This window comes from Castor canadensis, chromosome 4, assembly GCF_047511655.1.
Source record: "Castor canadensis chromosome 4, mCasCan1.hap1v2, whole genome shotgun sequence".
NCBI lineage: Eukaryota > Metazoa > Chordata > Mammalia > Rodentia > Castoridae > Castor > Castor canadensis.
In genome coordinates, this window is record NC_133389.1 from 109085263 (window position 1) to 109104238 (window position 18976).

Genomic DNA, 18976 nt, shown 5'->3' on the forward strand with positions numbered 1-18976 from the left:
AGTATCATGCTGTTTTTATTGCTATTGCTTTGTAATATACTTTGAAGTTGGGTATTGTGATACCTCCAGCATTGCTCTTTTGCTGAGTATTGCCTTGGCTATTTGTGGTCTCTTGTGTTTCCAAATGAACTTTAGGGTAGATTTTTCAATCTCTGTGATGAATGTAATTGGGATTTTGATGGGAATTGCATTAAACATGTAGATCGCTTTTGGTAGTATAGCTGTTTTTACTACGTTGATTTTACCAATCAATGAGCATGAGAGATCTTTGCATCTTCTGTAGTCTTCCTTGATCTCTTTCTTCAGAGGTTTGTGGTTCTCCTTGTAGAGGTCATTCACATCCTTTGTTAAGTTTACTCCTAGGTATGTGACTTTTTTTGAGGCTATTGTGAATGGAATTGTTTCCATATATTCCTTCTCAGTTTGTTCATTGTTGGTGTACAGAAAAGCTAATGATTTCTGTAAGCTGATTTTGTATCCTGCCACCTTGCTGTAGTTGTTTATGGTGTCTAGTAGTTTTGAGGTAGGGGTTTTTGGGTCTTTAAGGTATAGGATCATATTGTTTGCAAATAGGGATATTTTAATAGTTTTTTTTACTTATTTGTATTCCTTTTATTTCTTCTTCTTGCCTAATTTCTCTGGCTAGAAATACCAATACTATGTTCATAGGAGTGAGGATAGTGGGCACCCTTGCCTTGTTCCTGATTTTAGGGGAAATGGTTTCAGTTCTTCACCATTAAGTATGATGTTGGCTATAGGTTTGTCATATATAGCTTTTACAATGTTGAGGTACTTTCCTTCTATTCCTTGTTTTCTTAGACCTTTTACCATGAAGTGGTGTTGGATCTTATCAAAGGTTTTACCTGCATCTATTGAGAGGATCAAGTGGTTTTTGTCTTTGCTTCTATTAATGTGTTGTATTAAATGTATAGATTTGCCCTGTTCAGCCACTCCTGCATCCCCGAGATGAAGTCACCTTGGTCATGGTGAATGATCTTTCTAATCATTCTAAGCTTAATGGATTAAGTTTGCCATTATTTTATTGAGGATTTTACATTGATGTTCATTAAGGAGATTAGCCTATAGTTCTCCTGTTTTGGAGGTGTCTTTGTTTTGTTTTGGAATGAGTGTAATTCTGGCTTCATAAAATGAGTTAGGCAGTGTTCCTTCTCTTTCTATTTCATAGAGCAGTGTAAGGAGGGTCAGTATTAGTTCTGCATTAAAGGTCTGATAGAATTCAGCAGAAAATCCATCAGGTCATGGACTTTTCTTTTTTGGGGAGACTATATTACTGCTTCAATTTCATTTTGTGTTATAGATCTATTGAGTTGATTAATATCTTCTTGGTTCAATTTTGAATGGTAAGTAAAAATTACCATTCTAAGTAATTAGAATGATAAGTATCTAGAAATCTGTTCATTTCTTCAAAATTTTCAAATTTGGGTTGGGGATTTAGCTCAGTGGAAGAGCGCTTGCCTGGCAAGTGTAAGGCCCTGAGTTCGGTCCCCAGCACCAAAAAAAAAAAAAAAAGGAAAAAATAGAAAAAAAAAAGCAAGACAAAATTTTCAAATTTATTATAATATAGGTTCTCAGAGTATTCTCTGATGATTTCCTGGATTTCTGGAGTGTTTGTTGTTATCTCCCCTTTTGCATTTCTGATTTTACTGATTTGTGTTTTTCTTTCTTCATTTTAGTCAGGTTAGCCAGGAGTCAGTCAATCTTATTTATTTTTTTAAAGAACCAGCTTTTTGTGTCATTGATTCTGTGTACATGTTTTTTGTTTTTATTTCATTGATTTCAGCCCTCATTTTTATTTTTTCTCTCCTTCTTCTTGTTTTGGGACTTGCTTGTTCTTGTTTTTCAAGGAGTTTGAGATATAGCATTAGATGATTGATTTGTGATATTTCTGTCTTTTTAATGTATGCACTCATGACTATAAATTTTCCTCTTAGGACTGCCTTTGCTGTGTCCCATAGATGCCAGTAGGTCATGTTTTCATTTTCATTAACTTCCAGGAATCTTTTAATTTCCTCTTTTATGTCATTAATGACCCATTGATCATTGAGCAATGTATCATTCAGCTTCCAATTGTTTGCATGTTTTATACTGTTGTTTTTGTTTTTGAATTCTAGTTTTAATGCATTGTGATCAGATAGAATGCATGGGAGTATTTCTATTTTTTTATATTTGCTGAGCCTTGCTTTGTGCCCTAAGATGTTATCAATTTTGGAGAAGGTTCCATGGGCTGCTGAGAAGAATATGTATTGTGCAGAAGTTGGATGAAATATTCTGTAGACATCAGCCAGGTCCATTTGATCTATGTTCTGATTTAGTTCTAGAATTTCTTTATTGAGTTTTTGTTTGGATGACCTAGCTATTGGTGATGGGGGATTTTAAAGCATCCCACTACCACTGTGTTGGAGTCTATATATGTTTTTAGGTCCTTCAGAGTATATGTGATGAAATTTGGTGCATATAGTTTAATAATTCTTATTTCCTTTTGGTGTTTTTCCCCTTTCATTAGTATGGAGTGTCCTTTATCTCATTTGATCAATGTAAGTTTAAGTCTATTTTGACTGAGATAAGTATTGCTACCCCTACCTGTTTTCAGGGGCCATTGGCTTGGTAAATCTTCTTCTAGCCTTTCACCCTCAGCCAGTGCTTGTTTCTGTCAATGAGATGCATCTCCTGTAGGCAGCAGATTGTTGGATCTTCCTTTTTCAATCATGTTTGCCAATGGTGTCTTTTGATGGGGGAATTAAGTCCATCAACATTCAGTGTTAGTATTGATAGGCATGTGGTGATTCCTGTCATTTAGTTGTTGTTTGAAGGTTTGATTGTGTGTACCTAAATTGAGGTTACTCTCTACTTTCTTGCCTTTTCTTTTCCTGTAGTTTGGTGCTGCCTGTCCTTTCATGGTTAAGTTGGGTTTCACATTCTGTGTGCAGAATTCCTTGAAGAATCTTTTGTAATGGTGGCTTTGTGGTCATATATTGTTTTAGTTTCTGCTTATCATGGAAGACTTTGATTGCTCCATCTATTTTGAGTGATAGTTTTGCTTGGTAGAGTATCCTATGGTTAATGTTACTTGCATTCAGTGCCTGGAATATCTCACTCCATGCTCTTCTTGCTTTTAAGGTTTCTTTTGAGGAATCTGCTGTGATTTTGATGGGTTTACCTTTGTTTGTTATTTGTTTTCTCTCACAGCCTTCAATATTCTTTCGCTATTCTCTATGCTTGTTTTTTTAATGATAATATGTCATGGGGTAGTTCTATTTTGGTTAAGTCTGTTTGGTGTCCTGAAAGCTTCTTGTACCTGAGTGGGCATAGTTTTCTCTAGATTTTGGAAATTCTCTGTTATTATTTTGTTGAATATATTACTAATTCCTTTTGCTTGCACATCTTCTCCTTCTTCAATGCCCATGATTCTCAGGTTTGGTCTTTTGAAGGAGTTGGTGAGTTCATGCATATTCCTCTCACAGGTCTTGAGTTGTTTGACTAATAGCTCTTCAGTTTTTCCTTGAATTTCCATTTTATTTTCAAGTTCTGAGATTCTGTCTTCTGCTTGTTCTAGTCTGCTGTAGTGGCCCTCCATTGTGTTTTGTATTTCTGTTTCATTCTTTTTTCTGAGGTTTCCCATATCATGCATCACTTCCTCTATAATATTATCTATTTTCATCTTTAATTCATTTATTTCCCTATTTATAGTGTTCTCAGTTTCACTTTGGTGTTTATTTAGGGCTCCTATATTTTCATTTATTTGTTTCTGTATCTTTTCATATTCTTTATTTTGGTGTCTGAAATTTCTTGAGTGCCTTTTGTACATTTTGGTTAACCATGTCTAGTATCATCTCCATGAAATTATCAGTGATTTACTTGCAGGATATTTTCTTTAAGGAAGTTCTTGTGGACATCGTTGGGTTCCTTGTCATCATTTATCTTTGTTTTGTTGGAGTCCAGAACTTGGTATCTATTTTCTTCATTTGTCTCTGAATCCTGTATTAAATTATTTTTTATAATAATAAATTTTGGGGAATGGTTTCCATCTGTTTTTCTTTTTCCCATCATTCCTGTTGGTATTGTGTAACTGTTCTTGATAGGCTAGTTGGTGGTTTCAGTCACCTGTTTTCTTTCCCTTGGTTAAATTTTGTTTTGTGGCAATATTAGGTTTTTAACTAATTGTGTCTGTGCTGTTTCTGTCCCTGGTTTCAGTGTAATTTAGTTTTAACTAATTCACAGTGATAAAACAAAAAACAAAACAAAATGAAACAAACAAAAAACCCAAAGAAATCAATAGGGAGAGATGAACAAACAGTATGCCCTGCCTGAGACCATGGGGATTCCCACAGCATTATTTCAAATGGAAGCCAAGATATAAGGGAATAATGAAATCACATCCTACTCAGTAGCCCCATTACCCCATCTCCATCAACACTTAGAAGAAAACAAGGAGAAAGGAATGGATTTGATAGCAACTATGAGTAGCCAAAAATGAATATGGCATATATCTGGATATTAAAATAAGGCACCTGGAACAGATTTTTTTTAAAGTCCAATTTTAAAAAATTTAAATTATTCAAGTAATGATGACAAGAGAACTTACTTTTAAGAGCTTAACAAATTATATGTATAACTCAATGTATAGAAACCCTTGCAAATTTGAGTGCTATATTTTATTTGAAGCCCCAAGCTGTTCAATTTTATGAAAGAACTACTTTCCTGTTTCCCAAGTTTTCTTTGCATGGATGAATTAGGACATGATAAAATTTCTTTCTGTATATATGAATATTGTTTGGAAAAAATAAAACACATGTAATTCTGTAATTGTCATAGCTCTTAAAAATGAAAAATATAGGGAGTACATGCATTACAAGTCTTTACCTTAATTGCTATTATTAATCTTCTTTGATTAAGGCAGTAAAAGGTAACTACTGGCTCACTGAACAGTAATTCAACAAGTCATGCAGACTATAGTGTTGACAGCCTTTCTTTGGAACCCTAAATGGATTGTGTCTAACTAAACCACTGTGTAATTACGGATCTTTTGTGATTTTACATTCTCATCTTCTCATCAATTTTTCTTTCTTTGATGAGGCATATTATGTTAGGTAACTTATCTGAAAACATCAATGTGTTTTGAAAAAGATAAAATCAAATTGTAACACTTTCTGTTCCCAGAAACTGTGCATAGCCAAGGGGAAAGATGGTAAATAGGTATACTATCTCACAGCGTTTCCATGTTACAGACATTGGGACATGAGTTATCCTCATAGTCTCATCAAAGTAGAGCTGCTGAATTTTTTTACTCATATATTTATAAATCTGCAGTCAAGAAATAGAAGATTAGGACACCAGTGTGCATCTAGATGTCAGGAAGGTTGTAAATAAAGTGGAAAAGACTTTCTGACACACCAAACTTACAATTACAGGAAGTAGTGTCTTTTGAATTTCATCTGATAAAAAATAACTTATGCATTTTATTTTAAAATGTTGATGTAGGCAAAATGAAAGTTGACATATTTTTAAAATCTGCCTTTGAGTTAAGTAACTAGTTGACAGTTCTTTTTTTGTCTGTGCAGTACTGGGGCTTGAACTCAGGGCCTGTGCTTGCTAGGCAGGCACTCTACCACTTGAGCCACTCCACCATCCCTAGTTGACTAGTTGATATTTTTTTGCTTTAGCTTCACAAAATATATATTTTATGCCTAAGGTAGACTTTTAAAAAAAAGCCATCACTCATGCCACACCCTACACATTTTAATCAACACTTCTGTGACTGAAACCTGAACATAGCTTTTTTTCCAACTTTTGGGATGATTCCAGTACTCAGCAAGTATTATGTGTCACAGATACATCATTACAAAATTAAAAGCAAAGAAATTGTCACTTACTTGCAAGTATTATAATTTAGGCATGTCACAATGTAGCATTTATATACAATGCTGATAAGGCTTATAAATGCACTAGAATATCAGATTTCTGACACTTAATTTAACAAGATGCTACTTTTGCTATCAAACTTAACTACATATACATTGTGGTCCCAAAATAATGTTAATTTTTGCTACTTCTATTTAGCAGTTTACTAAAGAAAATTAATGTAAGACATATTGTCAAAAGAGCATTGGATCTATATGTAAATAATTTCAGTGAAAGTTGAGTTTCTTTTCTTTGCCATGCTTGCACTTGAACCTGAGCCTCATGCATGCTAAGCAAGCACTGTACTGTGAACTACACTCTGCCCCTGAAAGATGACTCTCTATGTTTAGTTTTAATGAAATAGTCTGAGGGAAATGATTGTTTTTTTATTTCATGTAAAAATAAATATTTGAATGTAATATTAAGGTCTAATTTCATATAACTTATTGTTTCTAATTATTCTGATTAGAAATAGAAAATATTTTTTCTAATCAACACCATTTACCATTGATATAACATAATATGAGGCAGAAATTATTGCTATTATTGAATTACTATTCAATAATTACTATACAATAATTACTACTCAATAATTACTATTATTGAATTTATTCCTTAATTTTCATTACTTTATTATTTCACTATATTATTATTTTATTTAATTAGCTATGTGACTTGAGACTTGTGTTCTGCAAAATGAAAGTTTGAATTATTCAACTTTAAAATTTCTTTCCAATTTAACTCTTTGGACGTTCTTAGTTTCAGTCTGCTGGCCTAACCAAGCAGTATCTACCACATGTTTAGGAGAATAGCTTTAAGATTACCTACTTTAAGCTTATTTTATAAAAGATATAAAATCTAAGGTGGAAAGTTGTGAAATTATTCTTTTAATATCACAATGGACATGTTGTTTTTATGAACCAGAGAGAGAAGATTAATACCCAACTTCTGTTTGTTTGTTTTATTTTAGGTACTTAAACTTTCTTCATATCGTTTTCTTGTTTTGCTTGTTTTGAATTGTTTATGAGAAAATCAATGAGATAAAAACTCACCCTCTCAGATTCTAAAGGCATTTTTGAAACTAAATAACATTTTAAGTACTTTTTCTTGACTAAACAAAAAATATATTGTATTCATCCACTCTGAGATGTACATTTTTTTAACTTTGTGTGTATGAAATTAGATGAGTTTTACAGCTAGTTGTAAGTTACACTCACTGTCTCCCAGGTGGAACACATGTAAGCAGTACTCCTTAAGTCTGTGTGAATGTGGTCCAAGCTGCACCTGTAGCCACTGCCTCAATTCATGTGCACTGTTTCCAGCACAGGTGCTGAATTTAATCACCATTTATACTTCTTCTTACAGATTATACAGTGGACTGAGTGTCAGTGGCTTATGCCTGTATTCTTTACTACTTGGGAAACTTATCTCAAAAATAACCACAAAAAAGAAGGCTAGTGGAGTAGCTCAAGTGGTGGAGTTCCTGCTTAGCACATGAGTCTTTGAGTTCAATTCCTAATACTGCTAGGAAAAAGAAGATTGTATAATGATTTAGTATTGAAACAAAATATTATGGTCTACAAATAAAGCCAGGAAATAACACTAAAAGTTAAATTTCACATGATGAAATATAGCCCAAGATGAAATTTTACATTTTACTATTGAGATATGAGTTAAATGTTTTCCTCTCTTAAGTTAAGAAATACCTATTAAAATTGGAGGAAAACTTTTAGATGAGGTGAATGAAACATCAAAACAATAGGAACCTGATTTAGCATTCATAAATTAAACCTGACAGCATTCATAGAAATCTGTGTCCAAATAAATTTGAAATCTTCTTCTATAAGGTCTATTTAATCATGAAATAGAATTTGTACAGCTTAAAAATGATCCTGTTGATTATTGTATTAGTACCCAGAGTCTTTGCTGCTGAATGACATTTTTCCAGCTTCACTGAGGTATACTTCATAAATAAAACTTACATACGTTTAAAGTATAAAACTTAATATTTTGTGATATGTAAACATTATAAAATGACTGCCACAACCAAGCCAATTAAAATATCCATTTCCTCATATTGTTGATATTCAGTTATGAAAAAAAGACTTAAGATCAATTCTTAGTACAATTCAAATACACAAAATCATATTATTAGCTCCAATTACTGTACTGTAAATCAATCAGATCACTAGAACTTACTCATACCATATAACTGAAATTTTGTTCCTTTGCGGAATGACTGTTCATATAGAAAGAAGGGAAGGAATTTATAAACATATTAGCCACATGTAATTTTATGCTATGCTAAAAATTACAGTAGAAATTTGATTTAGATAAACTCCAATAGCTGCATTAATAGGAAATTAGTTCATTTTTTCAACTTTCTTACATGTAATGCATATAAAATTGAACTGTGAGTGGATTTTTCAACTACAAAAATAGAACTTGATAAAAACTGATTATGATGATGGACCTGATGGATCTAAATATCTACTTCTATTTTGATTTTGTATGTATGTATGTGTGTATGGTACTGGGGTTTGAACTCAGGGCCTCTCCAACTTGAACCACACCCAAGTCCACTTTTGCTTTAGTTGTTTTTCAGATAAGCTCTCACACTTTTGCTTGAGCCTGCCTGATAACAAGATCCTCCTAATGTGCCTTCCATGTAGCTGAGATTACAGATTCACCACTCCCAACCTTATTTTGATATTTCAAATAATTTTTTTAAATTTACATCTCATCCATGTTTTCCTTATTTCATTTAGAGTAACAAGTATAAAACCTTGATTTAAAGGAAATTGCTCTTTTCTAAATGATGTTGAGTATCCCTTAATGACTCTAAGCTTTGGGTTAAGACAGTGGTTGACTGCCTTCATCTTATTTTCACAAATTACTTTGCTATTCATGATATTATTTTATTTGCCATAGTTTATGCTTGGCATGCCTAAAATGATCAGATATTTTTTGATAAGGCAGATGAAGATGGCTTTCTTAGCCTGTTTACTGATGAGCTCCCTGGAGATCCAACCAAAATAACAGTGAAGTACATGCAAATCTTTTGAATCTTGTCACCAGAATGAGAAGAGACAGCTATGAACTCCATCACTTCACCCATCCCTTACATTTATATTTTTCTTGTATGCACTATACCTGTTGTATTGTGGGTGTTTAATGGATGCTTTCAAATAAATCCAGGCTAAAAAAGAGTTAAATTGAGGTACATATACATCCTTACCTGGCCATATTGTAGAAGACTTCACTGAGTAGAGATATTTTAGGCTATTTTGAAAAGATGATTAAGATCTCACCAGGCACACAATCAGTTATGTTTTATTATGTGCCTTCATATTCCACATTGGGTTTTTTCCACTCAGTTGTGAAAGAAATTAATTTTAACAATCCTGCTTTGTGTAATGTATTAGATAGTCATAAGTGGCAGGAGGTATCTGCTTAATTTTATTTTATGGAAATATTTTAATTTTCTAGCTCTTTAAAATATTTTACACTAAAAGTTGCCTAAGGTAGTCTACTTGTACTCCAGATGCTCTCTGACATTTTTTGTATTCTATAATCATGATGGCTTAAAATTATCTGACATAAATGTTGAAATGTTTATGGGAAGTTGACAGAAAAATGACCATCTGCCTGTTAAATTTGGGATGTCCACCTAGAGCATTACATATCATATTTATTCAAACATCCACTTAGATCGATTGCTTGAAAAGTAAAATCTGAACCTCTTTGATTTGTAAGCAAATTTGAAAGCTTTCCTCAAGTTATTAAAATCCAAAGTTATTGATAACAAAACTCTAACAAATCAGTGCTCTCATACAGCAGCAGCAATGGGAAGTTTCGGGCTCCATTCCAGATCTAACAATATATACCTGCATTTTAACAAATCCTCAGGTGATGTCTGTGTAAGTTCTAGGAACCCATTGCCTTTCCTGACCTCCAGGAAATAAGGAAATTTCAGGGACCAGACTCCTAACTTTCCTTAAAAGTAGACATGGTTTATAGAATTCTCAAATGGAGTAGAAATCATATAAAATTAGACTTTAAAACAGAAAAATAATCTCACTTTTACATGCTTCAAAACCCTGGGAGCTCATGTCTGTTTGTGCTTTTGTGACTTCTTGAGTTATGTAATAAATCTTTATTTTAAACAAAGAACAAAAATTGTATCCACTAATTGAATTAATCTGTCCCTGTTGTACCTGGTTTTACTTTTGTTTTTGACATTTTCAAAAATGTTATTTTACCTTCTTAGATTTTTTTCTTAGGCTTGTGGAAATCATGCTGCTTTGTTCTCTGCAGGAGTTAATATAAAATATTAGTAATTATGCATATTTAATTTTCAAAAGGCCAAGTGATTACTTGCAGTGCCTATAAAAGGAAAATTGTTGCAGATATTCATAAAACACTGCCTTTCAAGGGGCTTTTAAGTCTGAAGTTCTGTTATAATGGATATTTCTTCTTATGATGATCAGGAAGATAAATAAATTTATTCATATCCCTCTTCCTTCCTCTTCTACAGATGCAAGACAAAAGTCTACCCTGATGAACTTCCAAACACAAGTGTAGTCATTGTGTTTCATAACGAAGCTTGGAGCACTCTCCTTAGAACTGTGTACAGTGTTATCAATCGTTCCCCACACTACCTACTCTCTGAGGTTATCCTGGTAGATGACGCCAGTGAAAGAGGTATATATTTTTTCATGTATTTTTTTTTGCAGTGCTGGGACTTGAACTCAGGGTCTTCACCTTGAGTCACTCCACGAGCCCTTTTATGTGATGTGTTTTCTTGAGATAGGGTCTCACAAACTATTTGCCTAGGCTGGCTTCGAACAATGATCCTCCTGATCTCTGCTTCTTGAGTAGCTAGGATTACAGGTGTGAGCCACTGACGCCCGGTTCGTGTATTTTTTTATTAGACAGCTTTCCTGTGGTCAAAACTGGGCAATGATCTGTAGTTTGCCACAAACTCAATCAACCACCTATCAAATTTTCATTCATACACCTTGTGTATGGATGTCAATAATAGGAACAATTAGCTAATTCAGTTTTGTTCATAGTCTCTTTGGCTCTTACTAGCCCAATAAAGCAGCCAAAATGAATTCCAAAAATTTTGCATTTTTTTTCAAACTCAGTTGATTATACTGAGAATTTATATGTCTGGACACTCATGAGTTGGTGAAATCCCTATTAGTTTATTTCATCTAATGCAAAAAGTTTTTATAAGAGTTAGCCATCATTTCTATTTGTTGAATTTCCATCTTAGAGGATCTCTACTCTGTCTTAAAGCAGTTTCAAGTTTTTCTGATAAATTCTTACTGCATTTTACAGATTTCCTCAAATTGACATTAGAAAATTATGTAAAAAATTTAGAAGTGCCAGTAAAAATCATCAGGATGGAAGAGCGTTCTGGGTTAATACGAGCCCGTCTTCGAGGAGCAGCTGCTTCAAAAGGGCAGGTCATAACTTTTCTGGATGCACACTGTGAGTGCACATTAGGATGGCTGGAGCCCTTGCTGGCAAGAATAAAGGAAGACAGGTAGGGATTCATGTGTTATGTCTGCATGGGTTATGACTGATCCTGTCAGGGCAGCTTCAGCTGTCCATCAAAATTTCTCTTCCAAGTTGCTATTTTCAGAAGGCTTCATTCATATGTTTTTAAAGCACTTTTCCCCTCTACTTAATAAAAAGACTGACTTATTTTCATCAAGCATGGGTATTTGATTAAGACAAGCAAGTCAAACGAAAAATCTGTCGAATATTTTCATTTAGGTAAAGGAAACCAGTCCAATCTGTAATAGTACAATATGTTATAACACATTTTCAAAGTACCTTTTTGTGTCCTCAGCCACCCTGTAGGGTAGGTATTGTGGGCGTATTATGTAGACCTCACCATAGGGAGGAACAAAGCAGTTACCTAGTTATTGGAAGTGTTGGAAACAATTTCATTCTTCTTCTCACCAGTGTTCTCTTCACTGCATCAGTGCCCCCAGCCAGAGTCTAGCTCAAATACATCCTGAAGATGTTTTTAAAAATGCACTCTACACTGAAATAAAATCATGGTCCAAAAAACAAAAAACAACCTAAGCAAACAGAAAAAAAAGCTAAGTTTGATTATTTAAACAACATTGTCACTTTCTACATACATAAATTTTAAATCTCAAAAACTTGAAGAATACTTTGTAGAAATTAAGAATGCTCATATGTACCTGCAATTCTTTCTGATGAGAAAGAATTCATAGCTATGAAGTACAAGCTTTTTTGCAGATATTCATAAATATTGATGATAAATGAGTATAATTTCTAAGCACCTAATGAAGATAACTCACATTGCACTCTGTCTGATGTGGTAGCAAAGCAATAAAGAACACCTTGGTTGCATAGTTATTTCATGAACAGTGGAAGAGTCTTTCTAGAATTAAAGTTTTTAATTAGACACCGAAGACAAGGGCTGCTTAGTTTGAGCTAGTTCATCCACATGACATAAATGGCAGAATTTGGTACTTACCAGGAAGATGGATGGATGCTGTCAGTAAAATGAACCATGGCTGTTCATGAAAGCAGTGGAAACCTTTTAGTCAACTGAGTGTAGTATACAGCTGATAACATTTTGTGTATTGTACAGTGCCCACAGGAGAGTATGACCAGCAAAGTGAAATAAGCTCAGAGCATCTTAAATGCATTTTCTGGCTTTTTGGAGTGTGTTTCATATTATCTTAGTAAGTTTTTAATGTAATGTTTCATTTTAGTCATGTATAAACTATTTATCTTTTAAATGCATTTGCATTATATTTATATACAATGAACCCTAATCTTTTTTCCTGATTATACATTCTAAGGTTACCATAACTAGATAATGAAATCTGTTCAAGATTATAAGATCTAATTTCTTCTCCCCACAAGTTAAATTATTTAATCCAGTGAAGAAAGATAGATAATGATTTTGCTGGGTCCAAAGACACCAAGGAGCTTTTCCAAAGCTATGTGATCTCTACTAATTACAGAGAACTTCAAACCTTTAGCCAATTTTGTAGATCTTAAGATTCAGTGAGTCATGGTGATACTGGCCTTACAAAATAAGAGTAATGGACAATACTATTTTGCTTTGGAATCCTGTTTGTGTATTTACCTCCTGCTAAATATGAAAAACCAAGTTCTTGTCTTCAGAATCTGCTATTATCAATATAATCTTGAGTAAACCTAAACATTTACGTGTGGCAATAACAGAAGCTTGATTCCTTAATGAATCCCTCCAGCTAGGAGAAGAGGAAGAATAAGAGAAAGGACACGTGGATTAAAGGAGTGCCTAATGGTATCTTCAAGTGAAATTTTCTTACCCTAAAAAGCTACTATCGAGAAATGACCCAAACAACAATGTATGCACATGTGAATAAATGGGAAAAAAAAACCAAAAAAAACATCAAACCTCCTGGCTTTCTACCTACTTCAGGAAAAGTAGGATAAAACTTGAGAGATTTGTCTTCCCCAATCTTAAGCTATCCTCGAAATTATGATAACTCTACACTCCTGATTCTAGGCTAATTCACTCAGAAATTGTCATAACCCTGTTTACCTTTGTAGGAAACATGTCCTTATACTGATAGCTCATGATTTTAGTTGTTTTTCCTACAAGGTATTTGCTGAGTGAAGATTTTCTCTGAATTTTTTCTTCAGTTTACACTATTCAAAATACAAACCACTAGGTCTAGTTTTCTACTATCCATTCTCCCCTCTTGTATGCTATTGCTTTTCACTGTGTTATAACTAAAATGATGCATAATTTCAAAGCAACTCTACTAATTGTGCTACAGGTGGAGGTTTCTTGACAAATAGACAAAACTCATGCTGCCGATTTAGTACTTATAATGCATTTGGAAATCAGCTTTAAGGTCAATTAGTATATTTGATTAGGTTTTGCATGATAGCATTAAAGTACACTATAAAGAAGGTATAGTCAGTGGGAATAATTTCATAGAAAAAAGCATAAAATAAAATTAAAGGCATATTTAAATCACAAGACAAACTGTATCATACCAGCTATAATAAGGTTTGCAGAAGCTAATGTAGCATTTAAATGATCTTTATATGTAAACTGGTTTTAATTTTTCTCCAGGAAAACAGTTGTATGCCCGATTATTGATGTGATTAGTGATGATACCTTTGAATATATGGCTGGGTCAGACATGACTTATGGGGGTTTTAACTGGAAACTGAATTTCCGATGGTATCCTGTTCCCCAAAGAGAAATGGATAGGAGGAAAGGAGACAGAACACTACCTGTCAGGTATGTATATCATATCTCTCAAAGAATAGCGTGTATATTCCTGTAATAATTATAAGGGATATTGTCAAGTTTTGCTCTTGCTTTTAACTTTTTAAAGTCATGTATTTATATATCCATGTACAAATAGACATTACTTGGCCAGCACACTATAACTTCAGCCACCCACAGTCCCTGAAGCTTTATGAATTGTTATAGTCAAAATATGTACATTGTGAATTTTCTGTGTGACAAAATGTGTTAGCCTTGATACTTAATGTGTATTGTACCTAAAGTATATGCTATGTAATAGAAGGGTTCTCAAGTCTGAAATAGTCAAAAATGTTTTGTTAAATATTCTAAGTTTATCACTCTTAAGGAGCTAACTTCTTTTACTTGAATTTGCCTCCTCCACCATTCTCCTTTATCATCCTCTCCCCTAATTCCTGGAATAGTTTCAAAAGGTATCTTTTGCTACTTACATTCATGTATACACAGTGTTTGCGACATATAAAATTTGGAATATTTAAAAATATTAACAATTATCGAAAATTTTTATTCAAAATTAATTTAAATAACCATTACTTTTAAATGTTTATAGTAAAATATGTCTTACTCTTAATAAAAATGAAGGAATAACATAAGCATCTTTAGTTTTCTGAAAGCATCACAGACATCATTGCTATAAAAATCTCCTTTTACTATTCCAGCACATATTTGTGGACCTCTGACCTGCTACCAACAATTGATTTCCTAAAAAATTATTTTGGGTAGTATTCACTAGTTTATCTCTTTAAAGATGAATTTAGCAAATCATCTTTCTTTTGGAAGAGTGAAAAATACCCTAACTTTCAACAGCTATATAGACACAACCCATATCTAAACAAGATATCTATCTGGTAACCTTTTGGGTGATGATTTATCCCTTGTCAACTACTTTATAATATAACGAGTTAACTAAAACTAAAGAAAAGACATTGACTGATGGGAGAGAACAACTTTAATTATTTGTAATCAAACAATTAGATATTAGGATTTGTTAACCTCTTAAAGTGTACTGCAATATCAAAGAAAAAAGTGGAATGTGGCTTCTAGCATTTGCATAAAGACATGGACTATCATGTCAATATTTAAATATAATTTACAAGTTTTTAAATCTTGTTTTATCTTCACATTGACCAACTCTTGTTGACACTTGTCTTTAAAACAAACCCAAGGAAATACAGTGGCTCATAATATCATAATTTATTAGAAATCTCTTGTCTCAGATTTTGGCTTCATTTAGTGTTAGCTGATTTTTTTTAAGCTCAGCTCCAAAGTGAAAAGTATCAAAATGTTTTGCAAATACATCTAAACATAGATAACATATTTGTTCACTTAAAAGTGATGTTTATAAGAATGCATGCATATATTCATTTAAAAAATACCTTGGCAAAAACATGCTTTATTTAAGTTCATTTTCTGACTCAAAAGTTAGATAATGAAGGCGGCTAACAATCATAGTAAGATATTACTGATCTTATTCATAAAAGTAAGTAGCTACATAGAAATCAACCACTCATCTTTTAACTGAAAAGATGAGTCATCTAACTTGTGATATTTTAAGCACAATTTGTGCAGCTTTATTGAAGTAACACAGGAACTACAATCTCTGATTGTTTTATTTATTTGACTCAGTAATGGCACATCATTTCATTTTTTAAAATACTGAAGGAACTGGAGCAAGAGGAACAGAGAAACCTCAGTCCCTGTTGCAGTTTCTAGACTTTTATGACAAAAGGTTAATTAATTCACTGTAAGAGCCTGCAGGTAATTTTCATCAGCATAGCTGCACTGTGAACTTTTTTTGTGCTTTGTAATCTATTACTTGAAAATGTGATCATTTTTCTCACATTCCTACAAACAGATAAATCATTCTATGTGTTGGAGACAGAATTTTCTCCATACTTCATTAACAGAATTCTGAGTAGCTTAAGTCATTAAGATGAGGTTGAAATTTTAGTTTTCTTAGTAGGATGATTCAGTTAAAATCTCACAACAGAACAGTGTAGTCATTGCAATTGGCTACTCATTATTTAGAAATAAAGTCATACATCTTCAAATGTAGAGAGTCAACTTGAACTTATGACCTAAACTCAAGTTACACTAAATTTAAAAAGTTTAAAATGGTTATACTTGTTATTCTATTGCCAAGCTCTGGATTTTGATATTTTCTTTTCCATAATAGATGGAGTTTGTGAAAGGGAGTTTTTAAAGTTATGACTATGCAATAATAGTATTCTGAATATTTAGTTGTCTTTCCTTTATATACATACATATATGTGTATAAAATATATATATATGTATAATATATATATACATATATATAATATATATGTATATATATACACATACATATATATGTATGTAGATATATATATATATATATATATATATATATGTATATTCCACCAGCCCTTTATTGTGATGGGTTTTTTTGAGATAGGGTCTCGAGAACTATTTACCTAGGCTGGCTTCGAACTGCAATACCACTGATCTCTGCCTCCTGAGCAGCTATGATAACAGGCATGAGCCACTGGCACCCAGCTTCCTTCACATTTTTGTAATCAAATTATGTGACGTTGTGTGTGCAACAACAGAGTGATTAAATTGTTGAGTCAGAGAACTAGAAATTTGTGTGACAAATATAGTCTTTACATATGTCTTATTTGTCTTACATACGAAAAAAGTACAAACTTTATTTTTCTTTCTTGATATATTTGAAATAATACTCTGGATTTACAGGTAAAAAGAGTGAAAAAATGGCCCCAAATGTCTATTTGGTACCATTAGGTGGAGTTGGGTAGAAACTGCTAACTCAGAAGTATCATGAAAACTTTGTCTGATCCCTTTAACTCCTATAATTATGTCTCAGACACTGAGCTGGAGGGTCAGTTGCCATTTTTCATCATTCTTGTACTTGGAGAAATATTTTCCAGTACCTTTGTCTCAAGCAAAGATGAGAGAAAAATATTTACTGTAAACAATTGACTCCAAGTAATTATTTGTCTGGATAAAATCTTTTAAATTTGTGATCCTTGACTGAGAGGATACTACCTGGGAAGTTGCTGAGTTTGAAACTCATGGAACACATTAACCCGTGGTTCACACCTGTAATCCTAGCTACTTGGGAAGCTGAGAAAGGGAGGATTGTGGTTCAAGGCCAGACCAGGGCAAATAATTTGCAAGCCCCATCTCCAAATTCACTAGAACAAAATGGACTGCAGGTGTAGCTCAAGCAGTAGAGAGCCTGTTTCTAAGTGTGAATACCTGAGTTCAAATCCCAGTCCAACCAAAAAACAAAAGCAAGCATTAACCTTGTATGAATATGTGTACAAACTACCTAGTGGATTAGACAACTAGTAGCTAAATTACTTGATCATGCAGATAATCTTCTAAATTGCTTAATTAACTTGGGCATATACTATGTAATTTTTCTAACACATACAGATTTGAGGTGATTTGGTTTAAGTATTTAAATGAGTTTCATACATGCACACACATACATCCTGCTCTGGGCTGCTCTGCTAGGTTCACAATACAAAAATGGATATTTCCATTTCTAATACAAAGCTGCTCACTGTCTGGCATTGGCCTTGTATATACCAGATGAGGAAAAGAGGTCAGAACACATGGCCTAAGTGTGGATGCACAGGAGTTAACTATGTTACTATCTGTGTGGTGTGTTCTTCTGGAAAAGAGTCTGGGCTTAAATCTTATTGACTGTATTAATCTCTTAATTTTGCCCTGCAAGTGACCTTCAATAAATACTTATAAAGATATTCTTTTCTTCTTTAATTTCTCACTGATTAAAATAGATTTCTTTATTAGAAACCTCCTGGTTATTTTCCAGGAGGAAAAATTTAACTTTTTTACTCTCCACATACTACCTTATGGACTCTTACATTTAGTCATTATTAATATTTTAATATGATTTCTTTCATTCTTACTTGCAGCACCATGTTAAATGTATTCCTAAAATAAAACAAAGGAGTTTTAGATCTTCTTTTAATCCTTGCCATCATAATGAATCAAACATAGATGTAATTATTAACTTCTATTCCTGACACATTTTACTTACTTTTATATCCCTTTTTATTAACATTTGTCTGATCTCATGCATTTAGTTTTCATTCAGCTAGAATTAGGAATTTATAAAGAACATCAAAAAATTAAATAACATGATTAATACTATCTTGGATTATAACTGCTGTGCGCTCACATCATGAAAAGCTCATGGATCTTGTTGCTCCTGTATCATTCTGCAGTGATATCACAGGTACCCCATTGGGTAGCTGGCCAGGGGAGGATGTGTGTGTGTGTGTGTGTGTGTGTGTGTGTGTGTGTGTGTGTGTGTTCAGGTTTTCTTTCAAGCTGCTCCAATTGGGAAATTACACTCCTCTTAACTATAAAATGGAAAATTCTTCTCTCTGCCATGCAGGGCTTTATTGTAAGTGCTATAAAATTTTAAGTAAGATATATCCTTTGACAGGAATTAGATTTTAAATTTACTCCCAACGGTAGTGAATATATGCTTTACAAAATAAATGTAACAAGTGTTTAAAAGCATAAAGAAGAATTATGCCAGTGAAACTTCTCTTTTAGCATTTTCTTTTATTCCCTTTCAGAGACTCTCTTTCCAAATGTATTTCTCCATAATTTAAATTTTGCTATATCATCTGTATTTTCTTATGCCGTTAAAATACTTTACAAATAAAAATTTTAATGTCTTTAATGTCTCAA

At 33.1% G+C, this 18976-nt stretch overlaps 1 protein-coding gene across 3 annotated transcripts in view; it reads left to right on the top strand.

The window, feature by feature from the left end:
- Positions 1–18976, top strand: part of Galnt13 (polypeptide N-acetylgalactosaminyltransferase 13) — a 522920-nt gene that overhangs the window by 301856 nt on the left and 202088 nt on the right. For all 3 annotated transcript variants that reach the window (XM_074070810.1, XM_074070809.1, XM_074070811.1), the window contains 3 exons: positions 10457–10623; positions 11266–11473; positions 14048–14218. In XM_074070810.1, the coding sequence (XP_073926911.1) occupies positions 10457–10623; positions 11266–11473; positions 14048–14218 (546 nt within the window). The remainder of the gene's footprint in view (positions 1–10456; positions 10624–11265; positions 11474–14047; positions 14219–18976) is intronic.